Raw genomic sequence first — 16084 nt, forward strand, 5'->3', positions numbered from 1 at the left:
CTTTATCAACTCAAATTGCATTTTTATTTACAAATAGCTTTCTCTACAGGTCCGGTGCTTGGTGTGTTCAGCTGAGCTGAAGTATCATGGGAATACTTCCTCCATGATTAGGCACTTCACTGCCAAGCATGGAGCTGCTGTGAACCAGGGGAACACAAATCAAGGTAGGCTATAACACAATATGATATGACTGAATTTCATGACTCATAGGACTGCTTCATTAAAATGCAATTTCTCATACATTCTTATTTTCTTTTATTCATTTTCTTTTTATTTCTTATTTCTTTTATTCCTTTGTCTTAGTGGACCGGAAGCGAGAGCTAGATGAGGCTCTAGTGAACATGGTGGTGAAAGACTCTCAGCCTTTTTCCATCATGGATGACTGTGGATTCAAGGAGTTTGTGGCATTGCTGGATCCCACATATACTCTTCCATCCAGACAGCCTCTAAAGAACATGGTGGTCCACAGATATGAGGAGGAGAAGACCAAGGCCAAAGCGGTCGTTCAGAGAGTAGAGGCTGGGAGCCTGACTGCTGATATGTGGACCTCCATTAATATGGACGCATATCTTGCAGTGACCGGCCATTATGTGGATGACTCTGTGAGACTGGCCACAGTGCTTTTGGGTGTGCTGCCTTTCCCTGAAGCTCACACAGCTAGTAACATCACTGCTGCAACAAGGTTCTCATGGGAGAATGGGGCATTGAAGGCAAAGTAACTTCAATTGTGACAGATGCTGGAGCTAATATGGTTTCCTCTGTCAGGAGTTTGAATCTAAGGCACGCTCTTTGCACACTCATTAAATTTAGTGGTGAAGAAGTCCCTTGACGCAACTCCTGGTGTAGATGACATACGCACAAGGGCACGTAAAGTAGTCACTTTCTTTAAAACAAGCACAACAGCCAAAGAGAAGCTCAGAGAAGTCCAGGAGCATTTCAATCGGCCAGTGAAGAAGCTTATTCAGGAGGTGGACACACGCTGGAACAGCACGTTCCTGATGCTTCAACGCCTCTTTGAAGAGAGACAGTCAGTGGGGGCAGCTCTTGCAATGCTTAAAACGGATGTGAGACCTCTGTCATCCGAGGACTATGAAACCACTGCTGCGTGCCTGCAATTGCTTACCCCCTTTTACCAGGCAACAATAGAACTCCCTGAGGAGAAAAGAGTTTCAGGGTCAAAAGTCATCCCAATGACAAAAATGTTAATGCTGTACATGTATGACACAATGGGGAAAAATAAGCCACAGCACAACTAAACTACTGGGACAAAACTTGGTGTCAGCTATGCAAAACAAGTTTGACACTTTGGAAAGTCAAACTGCAATGACCCTTTCGACTCTGCTGGATCCCAGATTCAAAGCTATTGGATTTTACAATCAGGTACAGGCGCAGGCATCAATAAAACGGCTGACGGTACAGTGCTCACAACTGATCAGGTACACCACACTGACAGAAGAGCCCTCCACATCAGCTCAACCAGCCACAGGAAATGTTGAACATCAACCATCCATGGGTAATGTTAGAGATAGTCAATTGATAAAATCATGTTTAAAAAAAAAAAAAAAAAACGATGCAAATTGAAACCTTTCAGTACTGATTACTGTCAAGTCTGTGTTTCAGTGTTTGGGAGACACTGGACAGGGATGCATCTGAAGCGAGAAGGGCGAGAAATGCTACAGCAGTTGCTACCGTGGAGGTGCAACGCTACATGACTGATCCGCCGCTTCAAAGATCAGAAGACCCACTGACATACTGGCAAAACCATCAAAATGTCTACCCTCACCTTTTGGCAAAACAATTTTTATGTACACCAGCCTCATCAGTTCCTTGTGAGAGTGTTTTCAAAATGTGGAGAAATTGTCAGCAAAAAAGAAACCGACTCAGTCCAAAAACTGTTGAAAAAATAATGTATCTCAATAAAAATCTTTGACTGCCCCCCATCCTACATAATCATCCTCTGTTACACAAGCACACCTATGTCATAGGTTTACCACCTAAACCTATGTTATATTTTCCTATCACTTTCCTCAGTAACACAATACACACATTGATCGTCTCATTGATCTTTATTTGTGAATAGAACATAATAACCAGTGTGTGTAATTTAAGAACTTCCTGTTCACCAACTAGCCTAATTTGACTGCAGCCTGGCACTTCGCCAGGAGAGGCCACCATAACTGAAGCTTCAAGTAATGAACCCATTTTCGAAACAATTGGCTCAAGTGGTTTAGTGCTTCACAAAAGCTTCATTGACCCATCACTAATAGCCTCACTCTGTCGAGGGTTTTCTGTTATTTCAATAAATACGCTCATTGACACCTCTGCGCCTGAGTCCTGTTTGAGTCCGGCCTGACAATTCCAAGGTGACATCTTCAAATGTCTTGTTTTGTCCAGCCAGCAGTCCAAAAGACAACTGTGTTCACTTTACAACTGAAAACAGATTAAAGCAACACATAGTCAGTAAAGACACTGAAACTCAATGTTTGGCATTTTCACCGGGTAAATGACTGAAATAATGAATTGTCATGACAATGATCAATTAATCAACTTATAGTCTCAGCTCTATTTGCAATGCTTACTCTATTAATTGATCTGGAAATAAATTATATGCTAGCAGCTAAAATGAGTATATTCATTGAAGCAATAACAATATCTTAAAGGTTTTTCTATAAATTCAACTTCGTCCTCTAAGTATGCTTTGAGACTGAAACAGTCTGGCAAAATTCTAAAAAGGCAGAAAGCGAGTGACACCAGAATGAACACCAGAACCAATCCTGGGAAAGCAGGTGATTTAGCTAGGCTTAGCAGAAGCAGAGCATGGCAGAGGCAAAGAGAGCAAAGAGCTTGGTGAAATAAAAGACTGAAAGACAGACACTGAGCTGGGCTTCTAGCTGCTGGACTAGTAAGTAATATTAGCTGGCTGTTATGTCTTGTGTTGGATGGATAAATGGATCATTCGCAAGAGAAAATAATTAAATTATCTAAACTAAATGTCATATAATCTATAATGTTAAGGAGTAGTTAAATAGTGTCACCAGTAATGTCATTGTAGCTTATTGAAACATAACAACCTACTATGATACATGTAAGTAAATCAACAAAAATACATTAAGACCTATTTTTGATATTGAAACTGAGGTACATAAACCTCAGTGTCAAACTGAGGAACATAAAAAGGTTTTTAAAAATAAAATGTGAAATAAATCAGGCCGTGTATGAAATATGAACTAACCCCTCTATAAAAGGTTGAAGAATATAGATGAGGTTTGATGTATGACTGATGAGCTGTAAGACTCATGTTGAGAAAACAGTCTGATATGTATTGTAAAATTACATAAGACACTGCAGGTGAAGAGGGTCAAAAATATGAACAAATTGATATTCCCATAAAACTTCCCTGATTGATTATTCACATTAAGATCATTATTATTTTTTGCTACAGTATATACATTTTTTTGTGTATAGTGACTGTTAATTTATCGCATTAACAGTCATAAGGACATTGCTCTGCTTTCTTCATGAGATGCAGAGTGGTGAATGGCAGTGGGGAGGAGCTGTTGGACCACAGTGACGGCAGGTGCTCCCTGTACAGGTGAAAAAGGTCCCCAACAAATACATCATTCACTCCTGTTTGAACTCTGTTTAAGGTGCACTAAAAAGTAGTGCTGCCAGCTGTTTTAGGAAACAACTGCACCCTTTTAAAAATGAAAGCATGTATTTGTGAAACATTTTCAAAGATTTATATTTTCAGGACTAATGGCTTTGAGACAGAGAGACAGACAGGGCAGAGGTTTACTGACATTATGGAAAAAATTTAATTACCACTTTAAACTGCATTTTAAATCACGTCCCCTCTCCAGGATGGATATGGTCCTTATTATTTCACTTCATAATGTTCTCCATAGAGTGTTAATAAATACAGCCAAGTTCATTTAATTTCCCCAAATGTATTCTTATTACTTTCTACTTTGTGCGTCACCCAGCTGTAGTCCACCTGCTGGTGTGAGAAGTGAAATACATGACGCACGTGGAGAGAGTGGTGATACTCCCCCGTAGGCGGTTCCATCATTTTAAGAACTCGAGGCATGTATGAAGTCTAAGAAAAATAAAATGCACTTTAGTTTTTGTTTTATTACTTATTAAAAAAAATCTACAATAAAACCTCATTCAACATCTTCACTCCACTGCACAACTGTGACAGAGTCACGTAGCGGCGTGCGTAAAATGGTTCGCTCCACCTGGAGCCTGCAGTCTATAAGCTCCTGCAAAGCTCTTTAAGTACTTCAGTTTTACTTCTGACTCAGAGTGAAAATGAACCACGGAGACCGTTACACCTCCTCATCCTACAGGAAGATTTTCGGGGACTCCCCCAGGTTTTCCGCCTCCTCTTCCCGCATGAGCAGTGCCTCCACTCGGGGCTCTCCGGGGCTCCGGTCCATGGCTGCGTCCCGCAACAGCGCGCCCTCCCTGAACGCGTACAGGCGGGTCGGTCGGTCCTCTGCCTCTTTCTCTCTGGTGCCCACCGACTCCCTGGACTTGACCCAGACCTCCGTGGTCAACAGTGAATTCAAAGTCATTAGGACTAACGAGAAGGAGCAGCTGCAGGTATGTTGGGTTACTGCATAAAGTTTTATTTAAAAATATATATATATATATTTGTATGATTTTTTAAATTAAATAATTCTATGTTTGATAGTTTAGATATTATGAAGCATTTAATTGGCACAACCTGTCCAGTATAAGCACAGAGCTTAATAAGATTAGAGTCAACACCTCTAAACAGGACATTATCCTTTTAATAACACTTCACACAGATAATCAGGACTATTTAACTTCCAATTCTGGTGTCCCAGTCCTTCAGTATCAGGTCATTTGCATTCACCTGACTGAATCAGTGTCTATTAGATGAAACTAGTGCCCCCCCCTCCTGACAGAATGACCTCATTTTGAACTTTATTAAGTCTTTAAATCAATATAGACATCGAATACATCATGTATCTTTATCAAGATGAAAGCGCCAATCATTCTGCAAACCTGCAAATGGTGACCTGACCTTTCGAGCACCAGATCTCCTCCAGACTAGTTTAAATACATGTATTAATACTTTACTTTGAATATTTTGTGTCTGATATGTTTTCTCAACAAACAAAAAAAAAACATCTATCTACGCCTCCAGAATCTGGGATTAATCTATGCCAGTCATTCTCAGTCTATGTGATCTTGAGGCTTCGAGTGTCCACGTCACACTTCCTAAGCTGAACTGACCCATGATTGTGTGTCAAACTTGTTGCTGTATCACAACATGCTCATATCTAGTATCATATTTGATATAACTCTGCATTATTCTGCACAGTGAAGCTCAATACTTCTCATTAGACTTTTTCACAGAAGACATTTGGTGCACACAATAAACTGAATGGCTGAATTCCATTTAGCTGCTTCGTAGATCTAATATTGGTCAAGCTGCTGCTGACTGACCACTTCCTCTAAGGAAGCAATCACAATAATGTCAGCAAGGCACTAAGATAAGGTCACCAGATTTAAGTAGCATCCTACTTTTATTCAATTCAAATCAAGAATTATCACCCAACTCAGCAGTTTCCTTCAGTTATCATCAACCATGTTTTCCAGATGTTTTTAGTGCAGGAGCTCAGATAAACACACCAAACTACCTGCCAAGCACACCAATGACAAAGTTAGCAACAAGCTGGTAAAAATAATGGAGCATTTAGCTGCTAAAATAACAGATACTTGCTGCCCCCAGTTGGTAAAAAATCAATAATGTGCTTAACAATGTATTTTCTGAATTGATTTAGTGTGTTTAGAAGTATATGCTATTAAAATAAGTGGGTTTAGAAGTTTGCGTGGTAAATTTGGACGCATGAGCTAAGTTTAAGGTTAAGTTATTCAACGCCTCTGCATCCTGTATCTTGTTTCATAGGGTCTGAATGATCGATTCGCCATGTTCATTGATAAAGTCCGGCACCTGGAGCAGCAGAATAAAGTGTTGGAGATGGAGCTGGTGACACTGCGGCAGAAGCAAAGCGAGCCATCCCGCATCGCTCATCTCTACCAGCAGGAGATGAGGGATCTCCGGTTGCAGGTGGAGGAGCTGAGCAGGGACAAGAACCGCATCTTGATCGAGAGGAACAACATGGAGGACGAGCTGCAGGTAAAACCATTAGGGGGTTTTAAAAAGGAGAATGTAAGGAGATTCTGTTTTTTATTTGCTGTATCCTGCTGGGAAACCTAGTTTTCCCCTCAGAAATCACTAATGTTTCATGTCTCAATCATGTCTCATTTCAGAAGCTCAATGTGAAGTATGATGAGGAGATGAGGGCACGGGAAGAAGCTGAGCAGACCTTGAGGTCCTTCAGGAAGGATGTGGATGATGCCTCAGCCGTTCGCCTGGACCTGGAGCGCCGTGTGGAGTCCCTGATGGACGAATGTTCCTTCCTTAGAAAAGTACATGATGAGGAAATTCAGGAGCTGAGCAGCATGATGGAGGCGCAGCAGGTCTCCGTGGAGCTCGAGCTCGCCAAGCCAGATCTCACCTCGGCTCTGAAAGAGATCCGCAACCAGTATGAGAATATCGCTTCCAGAAACCTGCAGTCAGCTGAGGAGTGGTACAAGGGCAAGTTTGCCAGCCTCAGCGAGCAGGCGACCAGGAGCAATGAGGCAATGAGGGTCAGCAGGGAAGAGATCAGTGATTTCAGGAGGCAGCTGCAGTCCAAGACCATTGAGATAGAATCTCTGAGGGGTGCCAATGAATCTCTGGAGAGGCAGATCACAGAGATGGAGGATGCACACAGCGTTGAAGTCACAGCCATGCAGGTAAACAGTCATTGAATATTCTCTAATTGGGATGAACCAAGGGAACCGCTCTGTAACCACTTATCCTCATTTTTGGATTTGGGTGAGAGGACAACAAGTCGCCAACTTATCACAGGGCACATAGACACAAACAACTATTCACACTCACATTCACGCCTACGGACAATTTAGAGTCACCGATTAACCTGTTATGTGCAAGTCTTTGGACTGTGGGAGGAAGCCGGAGTGTCCAGAGAGAACCCAGCAGGGAAAAGACAAAAATATCTCCAAATTGTCTTATATAGGGACTATTTCCTTTAAATATAGGGTCATAATTACGTCACAGATTCAGCTGCAGAGCAGGAGTGGGTCCTCTTTTTATGGAGTCTGCCATTTTGAACCACTTCTGCTGCTTCTACAGCAGCCCAGAAGGGGCAAACCCAACACTGCCTCTACATTAGACCTTTTTACAAGTTTCAAAGCCACTGTAGTTTCTCCTCCATTGCTTGAACCAAGAGGGAGAGGTGACGGGTTTTCAGTTGGGTTGCAATCTGAAACGTCAACACTAGATGGCACTAAATTCTACACACTGGACCTTTAATTAGGAAGCTTTAGATGGTGCTCGTAGGCAGATTTTGTTAGCTTTGGATGGAAACAGGGCAGCTGTTTCCCTCAGTTTACAGTCTTTGTGCTACGCTAAGCTAATTTTGTTTTCTAAATATTGTTTTCTTAATTATTTTATTTATTTTGTTATAGATAAAGTGAACAGCCGCCACACATAGCAGCGCCCTGGGAGCAGTTAGGGGTTTAGTACCTTGTGCAATGGCAACTCGGCAGTGCCCAGGAGGTGAACTGACACCTTTCCAGCTACCAGTCCACCCTCCATACGTTAGTCCATGCTGGACTTGAAACACTTGATCCCTACAGACTGAGTTACTGCCAACCCGAGTTGCATTGTTGCAACTCGGGTTGGCAGTAAAAATGTGTTGTTAAAATGTGAAACTATCCTTTTAACAGCAAAATCAGCAAATTAACAAAACAATAGAAGCAGTCAGGCTTCCTACAAAATGTTATAAAATACACATATAAAATGCCTGTAATACTGTAACATGTCTCAAATGGGGTTCAGTCTTCATCTCCACTGAAGGTTTACGGTCAAGATCAAGATGATCTAATCTGGGTTCAAGGTCTTAAGTCAAACATGACCTTAAGTGTATGTTAGTCACTTTAACACGCCTCTGTGACTGTGACACTGGCGGAAACAGTTAGAGAACTGACCCTCAGAGTTTATTAGATTAACGTCTGACCTGCTAAATCTGACACAAGAAGGCCATCTGCTTTCACTGGCTTTTTAAGGTAGAGCTAAGCCCCAGAGGTTATTGAATTCCTGTAAGGGTCGAAGGAAATCCTGCTCAGCAGTTATACATGTAGTAACAGCATATATACGTGCCAAGTATGTGAACTTAGACACTACTGATTCTATCTTGTCTAACTCCTTTTCTTATTTCCAATGTTACAGGACACTATTGGCCACCTGGATACTGAGCTGAGGAACCTGAAGGGTGAGATGGCCCAGCACCTGAGAGAGTATCAGGACCTGCTCAACGTCAAGATGGCCCTGGACATAGAGATAGCTGCCTACAGGTGCTGACTGGATTAAAGGACAAGCCGAATGACTCGACTCTCTCTTGACTAGTAGACTCATTACAAATCCTAGAGCACTGTGAGGTGTATTAAGTCTGTGTGTCCAGTCTGACATGTGTTTCCTTTGGTCCTATAAGGAAACTGCTGGAGGGGGAAGAGACTCACTTTAACTCAGGGATGTCGTTTGGTGCTGCCAGCTACAGCTACCAGCCTCGAGTCTCAGCCAGCTCCTCCTCCAAGAGCAGCCACAGGGAGAAAGAAGGGGCCACGAAGGAAAGCTTCAAGGAGAGCAGTGAGGATAAAGATGAGGCAGACATCAACTCCAACAACTGAAGAAATACAGACAGGGAAATCTAGAGAGGAAAGAAATATACTGTGTTTGTGCAGAGTTTATAGTCATACACTGTATTCACCAGAGACAATACTAAGACCAATGTGTTGGAATTAGATGTTTCCTGTGGTGTAAGTCAGATTATTTAGTTATAAGTTAATTAATCATGAATCATTGAACAAAGGAAACTAGCCTGAAAATCTAGACCATGTTGCAAATATTGTACCACAGTAAATATGTGACCAAGTATTGAATGCTCCCAGGATGAATTTCCATTATGCTGCTGTGTGTCAGGAGAGAAACTGCTTGGATAGAAGCTACATTTCTAAAGGTCGGCATAGTTCAACTTATATGTTGTTGCAGTATGTCAGTGAACTTGGAAATGAATGTCAGGTCAGTTTAAAGCATTTTAGACACATAGGGTGATGGAGGACAAAACTGCATTTTGTTTCATGATGTAATAAGAGTTTTCTGCCTTGCTAACAAAGACAGACACAGCACTTCAAATACTACAATAGAAGAAAAATAGCCACCATTGTGTATTTTCATGTACACAATGATTTAGCAGTGCATCAAATAGTACATGTAATGTTGACCTAGCTCTAGTGTCTTTGTATACAGCTACTGAAAAGCATTTGTTTTAATTGCACCAAATAAAATATGACTGACAGCTTGTTTTCTCTGCTTCCATATGCAAATCATTTTCACCAACAAACACATGTTGACCTGGTCAAACCACACTGGAAGACAGCCTCAATAACTTTTTAATGATGGCATACTCTGTTTTCCTGAATCCTGTAAAAGTCTTTGAGCAGTTTGCTGCTGAAGAAAAACATTTCACTTTTGATACAAGGAATTAATTTAGCATAGTAAGATATTAAACAACTAAATATGAATGCTGGCACTCTTATTACAGGTTTGATATTTTCTTGCTGTGGTCAAGGACACACACAGACATCAGTATCACTTCCCACTGTATGTCTTTAAAGACTTCACACTAGTGTTGCTTTTTAAGATTTGAAATCATACTCATCTTTACAAAAAAGAAAACATGGATGAATCAGGCAATAACCGTTAGTTGTGCAGTCATTTATTAATTAATTCTGACAAAAGCAAGTAGGAACATTTAAAAAAAAAAACCCTATAAAAGAATTCTTTATACAAACTCCCTTTACACAACTGCTTTGATGCTCTGGTGAATCAGGTTTAATCATCAGCAGACAGTCTGTACAAAAGCTCATAAATTAAATGTATAAATCAACACGAAGAAAGCCATGGATAAAAAATAGAGTAGAGCTAAGCTCTATATAAACACGCACACAAAGCTTTGGTAGTGGTAGCCCTTTAGTTTCAAGCCCTTTGAATCACACATATTTGATGTTATATTTAAAGTCATAAATAGAAAAAAAGAAGATAGAAAATGCCTTCACAGTGATGTGTGATCCACGAACAGTAGTTCAGTCCAGTTTTAGCTATAGCAGAAGCTACATTCTTGTGTAAAGTGGAAGGACACTGAACAAAACCTAAAAATATACCTTGGCAGTAGGAACAGGTATTTTAGTTTCAATTGATGAGGTGACATATTTACACACTGGCACTTCAGTAAACCAAATGTATGTCACCTGTGTCCAGCATATTAAACAGCAGACACATGGGCTGTCCTAAATACAACAGAAGTCTCTGGAGTTGAACACTTGATACTACAGTGTGGGGTAGAGGTTCAGATTTACAGCTTTTCAGTCCAAATTTTCAACAAAAAAATTTAAGTTTAGAGTTCTTGCATTTTCTCATCCTGCTGAGGATTATGATGAGAGATGTTGAAGAGAAATTCCAATAGGTCAGTTCATCCACTCAGGAATTAAATTCATCCCCCTTGTCTGCTCACTGGGAGGGCAGCACCAAGCCAAAGTGCAGCACCAACAGACCATCCTGGAAACAAGACAAAACAGAGCACTTAAAACTATTCCTGGCCCTCTACAAAATGTACAATATTAAACGTGTGTGTGTTTGTGTGTAAAATTGTGTGTTTCTCTGGGGTTTACCTGTAGTGCCTCTTTGCCCACAGAATTCTGTATGTCTTTGAGTGACTGGTAGTGATCTAGGAGGTGATCTCCACAAGCCATATCCACCTGCAAGGACACACAAACACACCACTGCAGCAGAGATTCAACAAGACCGAGATGACCAGAGATGAGTCCTGTGGTGCCTAGAGAGAACTGTGTGGATTTATTTAATGACAACACAGTGTCATGTAAACAAGACTAGGGTGAAACCGAGTAAATGAGTGTTTATGGTCAACGTGCTCCTGAGGATGTCATAAAGGAGCTTGCTGTTAAAGCTTTGTTCGTGTTTAGTTTAACATTACCTAACACACAAATCCTGGCTTGAATAACAAAGTTAGTGTTGGATGTGTTTCCAATTTCCAGAGCCAGCGCGTTGTACAACCATCAGATTTTTCAGGGCACACACAGAGGAGGAAGCAAGCAGACTGTGAGGAGATATTGACTGAATTTGAAAATAGGTGTAACGGATTAGAATTAAATGACCTCAACTGGTAAAGTAAGTATTCCTCAGTATTATGCAGCTGTATGGATCGTGCAGCCATGCTTGAGCAGATAAAGGTTAGACAGCCGAGTAACATTACACAGCCATCACTGGTGTTACAAATCTTGGTACAAGCATGCTGCATGTTTAAAAAGGCACACAGATGCTGGTGAGATTTACTTGTTAGGTATCAAAATTTGGTACTGAATGAGAAGGAATTAGTAATGAAGAAGTAATTTGTGTCAGAAACACAAGTTCTGCTCCAGCCCTTAGTAGACTAGACATTCAAAGGCAACTACTGAATTCCTATAAATCTGAGAGTGTTTTAATAATATAAGAACTAAAAAGGAAAATTATAGAACTTTTGTGACCTCTGCTAAATTTGACAGTGACTCTCGGTTAGTCACTCTCAGGGCAGGGCAGCACTGAGGCCAGGAAATCAGCATAAGCTGCTAATCCTCATCCACGTGTTACTAACTGTACTGACTCTTATACACTACACTGTAAAGCAGACCTCTTTTGCTTTGTCCCGCTGCCAAGTCTGTGTAAAGTAACGATCAGGATCAAGACTGTGGTCACTTTGTAAACTCATTAGCCTCGCAGACTCACCTGGCAGCTTGGGCTCAGCTCCATCTTCCTCCTGATGAATAGCTCCACGTGGCGGACGGTGGCCTCACCCGACACACGAACATACCGCCTCTCTAACGGCTTAACAGGAACAGAGTCAGGGTCAGGGTGTACCAATGTTTTTTTTTAACAAAAATGTAATTCATCAAAATCTCTAAGGAATGTAGAAATAAACTGATCATATATAACTCACGCTCTACAGAGCTTTAGCTCATTGTTTGCACACACTGAATGTAACTTCTCCCCCAACCACATATAAACCATAAAGACACAGATACCTGCGCTTAAACACCACAGTACATTGGGTTAATTGATCTTTCCACAGCAGTTAACGTTTAGTTTTTGAACTGCACAGTTCCTGATAAATAATGCAATGAGACAAAACTATTGAAAGGCATTACAGGATAGAGCAGGGTTATTCTCTTACATCATCCATCTTCCTTATAGTTTCTGTTACAGTGCACTATTATGATTTAATAAAGAAGTTAGAAATTCAAATTAAGGCTTTACCTTATAGTTATTGATGCCCTCTTCAGCCCTGAAAGATTCAATACACAGTCAGTACAAGTGATATGAAGCAGTCCATGTAAGAAAATGAGGCCCTCTGCTGGTACGTCTCTGTAACTGCATGATAATGTCATTTACAAACTTTCTTTTTCCCCTTTAAATTCAGTTCAGTCAGCTGTATTTATGTGTATATGTTACCGCTCTTATTTTGAAGTTGATTTCCACCAATGAGACTAGAATAGAGCAGTCCTTCCTGAATTATTAATTAATTAGAAAATGATTTACACCTGGGACACATGCAACTAAGCAGCTATATATAATAATGGTTAGCACCAGGCCATATTCACGACAGACAACATGCCGTAGCAGCAGAGACATTAAAGCAATTATTAATGGCTGCTTGTTATTAGGTGCACCTGTGCGCTTCAATGACAAGTCACAAGTGAAAACTGCACAGTGTGGCTCGTTAGCTAATTTAAATATCTCAAGAGATGAATAAAAATACCATGGTGTGTTCAGCCAATGACAAACAGTCAAACGGTTAATACATTTGGTAACTACTTTTTTTTACAGAATCTGTAACTAAGGCTGTCCGGTCAGAGGACTTACCCAACAAACTCCAGCACCAGAGACACATCCAGCTCAGGAGGGATGGTGAACACAGACTGTGGGAGGTCTTTCTTCTGCCTCCTTAATACAGCAGGACCTTGAGGAGAGACACCCACTGCAAAGCCGCAAAAAGAAATCACAGGGAGAATGTTTGAGCGAGGAACTGTCAAGCTACTGTTATGCTGAAAATCTGTGACGTTCATGTTGTTTTCACTTGTGCTTTGATAAGTCAAAATGGCCTATTTATTACTAACTGTCAGACAAACAATAAATAAGCCGTTTTAACTGAAAGAATGAAAGCTGAACTATTTTACCTGCTTTTGGCACCTCCAGCCCTCTGTCTTTATAGAAGGTTGTCATCTGTACTCTTTCTACTGCAGTGCAAACAAAAAATAATCATTTTCACAGAAGATTACACAAAACAGAAAAGGAGAATACATCTGACTACACACACACAGTATATACAGCAGGGGTCTCCAATCTGTTCCACAAAGGGCCGGTGTGGAGGTTTTCCTTCCAACCAAACAGCAGCACACCAGACTTGACTCATTTAATCAACTGATCTCAGTCTTCAGAGAGTTGATTGTTCAAACTGTGTGCTCTTGGTTTGTTGGAACAAAAACCTGCAGCCACACCGGCCCTTTGTGTAACAGTTTGAAGACCCCTGATATACAGTATAGATAGAAGCTGTACTGTACTCACACTCCTCGAGGAAGGGAACCATTTTGTAAACAATATCCTGCAGCTGTCGGTCAGGCCTGCAGGAAAACAGAGGAAAGCTTAACACGGACTGAAGTGACAGCATGTTTCCACACTTAAAATTACTCATGTCAACATTTCTGACTTTTAATATGCAAAAAAAATATTTCACTTTAATTTCAACATGAATTCTGGAGCATTTTTCTGCACTTATCCTTTCTGAATAACTGACAAACATCTATTTATTGAACAGATACAAATCAGCAAATGCGTCACAATGTGACAAACCTACCTGATGTTGTAAAGTGGCTGTGTCTGGTGGACTACGATGCTGCACGTGGGACACCTGTTGCTGTGGAAAAAGTGCTTCACGATGCAGCTTTTGCAAACTTGAAGACGACAAAGCACACGACAGCGTCAGACACAGTAAGGACCTTATGTATAAAGCCTACATAGACATTAATATTTGAGCGTTTAAATCTTAACTCTAAACTACACAACAGCCAAAAATCACATTTAATGTAAAGACATTTTTATTAGAACCTCTTGAATTTGTTTGTTACAGTCAGAGGTCACTGCTGGACAACAAGGGAAACATCAGCCAGTATATGCTGATACAGACATGGTCTTGTTAAGTCTGATGCACTTGGTATGGGGACATCATGCTAGGGATGAAATGCTGGCATAGGCACCCTCACAGTTTCATGAATGACACCACAGCACCCTGATTATTACAGACCACCCTGCATGTTTCTGCACCCAGAAAAGTTTGATACCCAAAAGGTGAAACCCAATCAGTAGGTTACTATGAGGACTGAAGCAGAGCAGTGCTGTCACTCACACGTGTGCAGGCACTCTGTGATGGTGGTGGCATCGATGAGGAAGCCGCAGCAGAGGGCGCAGCGGATGTACGGGTAGAACTGATTGAGAGGGAGCTTCGGCTGCGAGAGAGCAAACACATCAGTCAATGACAGCGACGCCACAGCAGACACATCACGTGACATGATGTTCGTTATGCTGAATGAACAAAGCGTGAGTGATGATGTGTGTCGGTCTGTGAACGCACCTCGTCCTCTGAGTCGCTGTTTGACACGTTCGTTGACCCGTCATGACTCCTGCTTCCATACAAAGAAGTTGACATCCCCAACGGCTGCGGACAACTTCAAACAAACCTGTCTTTATTCTTTTTAAATCTTTAACAGGAGGCCAACACGGGTCGCTTAGCTGTAAAGGTCAACTTTAATTGCCGGTTAACTTGTTAACTTGAATTAACCACGTTTGTGTTGCTGGCTAACGTTAGCTTGCTTATGACGTTACATATGCAACTCTATAAACAGAAACACGCACGCGCTTATTGCAGTCCCTGCTTAGTTTCTATGGTTACACACATTGGCCAGGTTAAATGCCGCAGTCTGTGTTATGAGCACAAAATAGCAACAACACTTACACTGACTCAATCTTTCTTTTCTTTAACTTTAGTTGCCTTCCTCACGCTCGCGCTGGCGACCTAACTTCCCTCACTCGCGCTAGAGCGGCAACGACAACAATAGGACTTCCGGTCTGAATCCTTCAGAATAAATGTCATCTGACCGGAAAAGTTATACCGTTTTCCAAAATGTGCTCATTTTAAACACGATTTTATTTCCAAATATTCCCTCCTGACCTGTGCTTTATCCACACAATGCCAGTACATCTGCAGCTGTGTTAAGAAATACAGGCCAACAAAGTGTCAAAGCATTCAAAAACGATATTTCATACCGCTTAACAATAGCTTAAAGCTAATTCGTGATGTCAGTTTAACACTGTTATATTATTCAAATTATGACTAAATCAAACTAGAAGTATACGTTTAGAATAAAATATAACACCATATACAGCAACTTAGCACTTTCTAATAATTCCAAACATGATCGATTGACGTTTCATACTCTTAATTTGAAGACACAGAGACAACCTTTCCGGTTATAGTAATACCCAGCTGTGTCAGCAGGGGGCGCTAGAAGCGTATCTTTCGTGTCAGTGACAGATTCACAAAAAGTAACTTTTCTTGCGAAACAAAGGTGTCTTGTATTTATTTTGTCATCAAACCTTGTATGTAACGTGATTTCTGCTTCGTACTGCTAAATAGATCAAATTTGATCTGGTTGTTCTAATATTTTTCTGTTTTCCATTCATAATTAACCCCAGAGGTGTCAGGTGTGGCCACCAGATAGCCACTGGAACTGCTTACAGTCTTTTGGATTGGATTTAGAGCTCCAACCTAGAGAGCTTAACTCCCTTTGTGCAGCTGCAGTGACATGCCCATCAGAG

The 16084-nt window shown here is 41.0% G+C and overlaps 2 protein-coding genes across 3 annotated transcripts; one reads left to right on the top strand and one right to left on the bottom strand.

Annotated features, from left to right (window-relative positions):
- The first annotated feature begins 4311 nt into the window (after nucleotides 1-4311).
- Nucleotides 4312-9451, top strand: LOC104925892 (alpha-internexin). The gene is made up of 5 exons (XM_010739629.3): nucleotides 4312-4605; nucleotides 5942-6172; nucleotides 6307-6834; nucleotides 8333-8457; nucleotides 8595-9451. The coding sequence occupies exons 1-5, from the start codon at nucleotides 4312-4314 to the stop codon at nucleotides 8788-8790; spliced, it is 1374 nt and encodes a 457-aa protein (XP_010737931.2). The 3' UTR covers nucleotides 8791-9451.
- Nucleotides 9452-9862: 411 nt separating this feature from the next.
- pcgf6 (polycomb group ring finger 6) lies at nucleotides 9863-15352 on the bottom strand. 2 transcript variants are annotated; one of them, XM_010739631.3, is made up of 11 exons: nucleotides 15222-15352; nucleotides 14841-14934; nucleotides 14616-14715; nucleotides 14067-14163; nucleotides 13778-13833; nucleotides 13390-13449; nucleotides 13076-13190; nucleotides 12470-12497; nucleotides 11942-12040; nucleotides 10831-10917; nucleotides 9863-10717 (listed from the first exon to the last, which is right to left on the bottom strand). In XM_010739631.3, exons 2-11 carry the CDS (start codon nucleotides 14913-14915, stop codon nucleotides 10670-10672), a joined length of 765 nt encoding a protein of 254 aa, XP_010737933.2. In that variant the 5' UTR covers nucleotides 14916-14934; nucleotides 15222-15352; the 3' UTR covers nucleotides 9863-10669. The 2 variants fall into 2 exon arrangements, with proteins under 2 accessions (XP_010737933.2, XP_027134204.1); XM_027278403.1 differs by having other exon boundaries at nucleotides 14841-14967; nucleotides 15222-15341.
- Between the last annotated feature and the right edge of the window lie 732 nt (nucleotides 15353-16084).

The sequence above is a fragment of the Larimichthys crocea genome, chromosome III (genome assembly GCF_000972845.2).
Source record: "Larimichthys crocea isolate SSNF chromosome III, L_crocea_2.0, whole genome shotgun sequence".
NCBI lineage: Eukaryota > Metazoa > Chordata > Actinopteri > Sciaenidae > Larimichthys > Larimichthys crocea.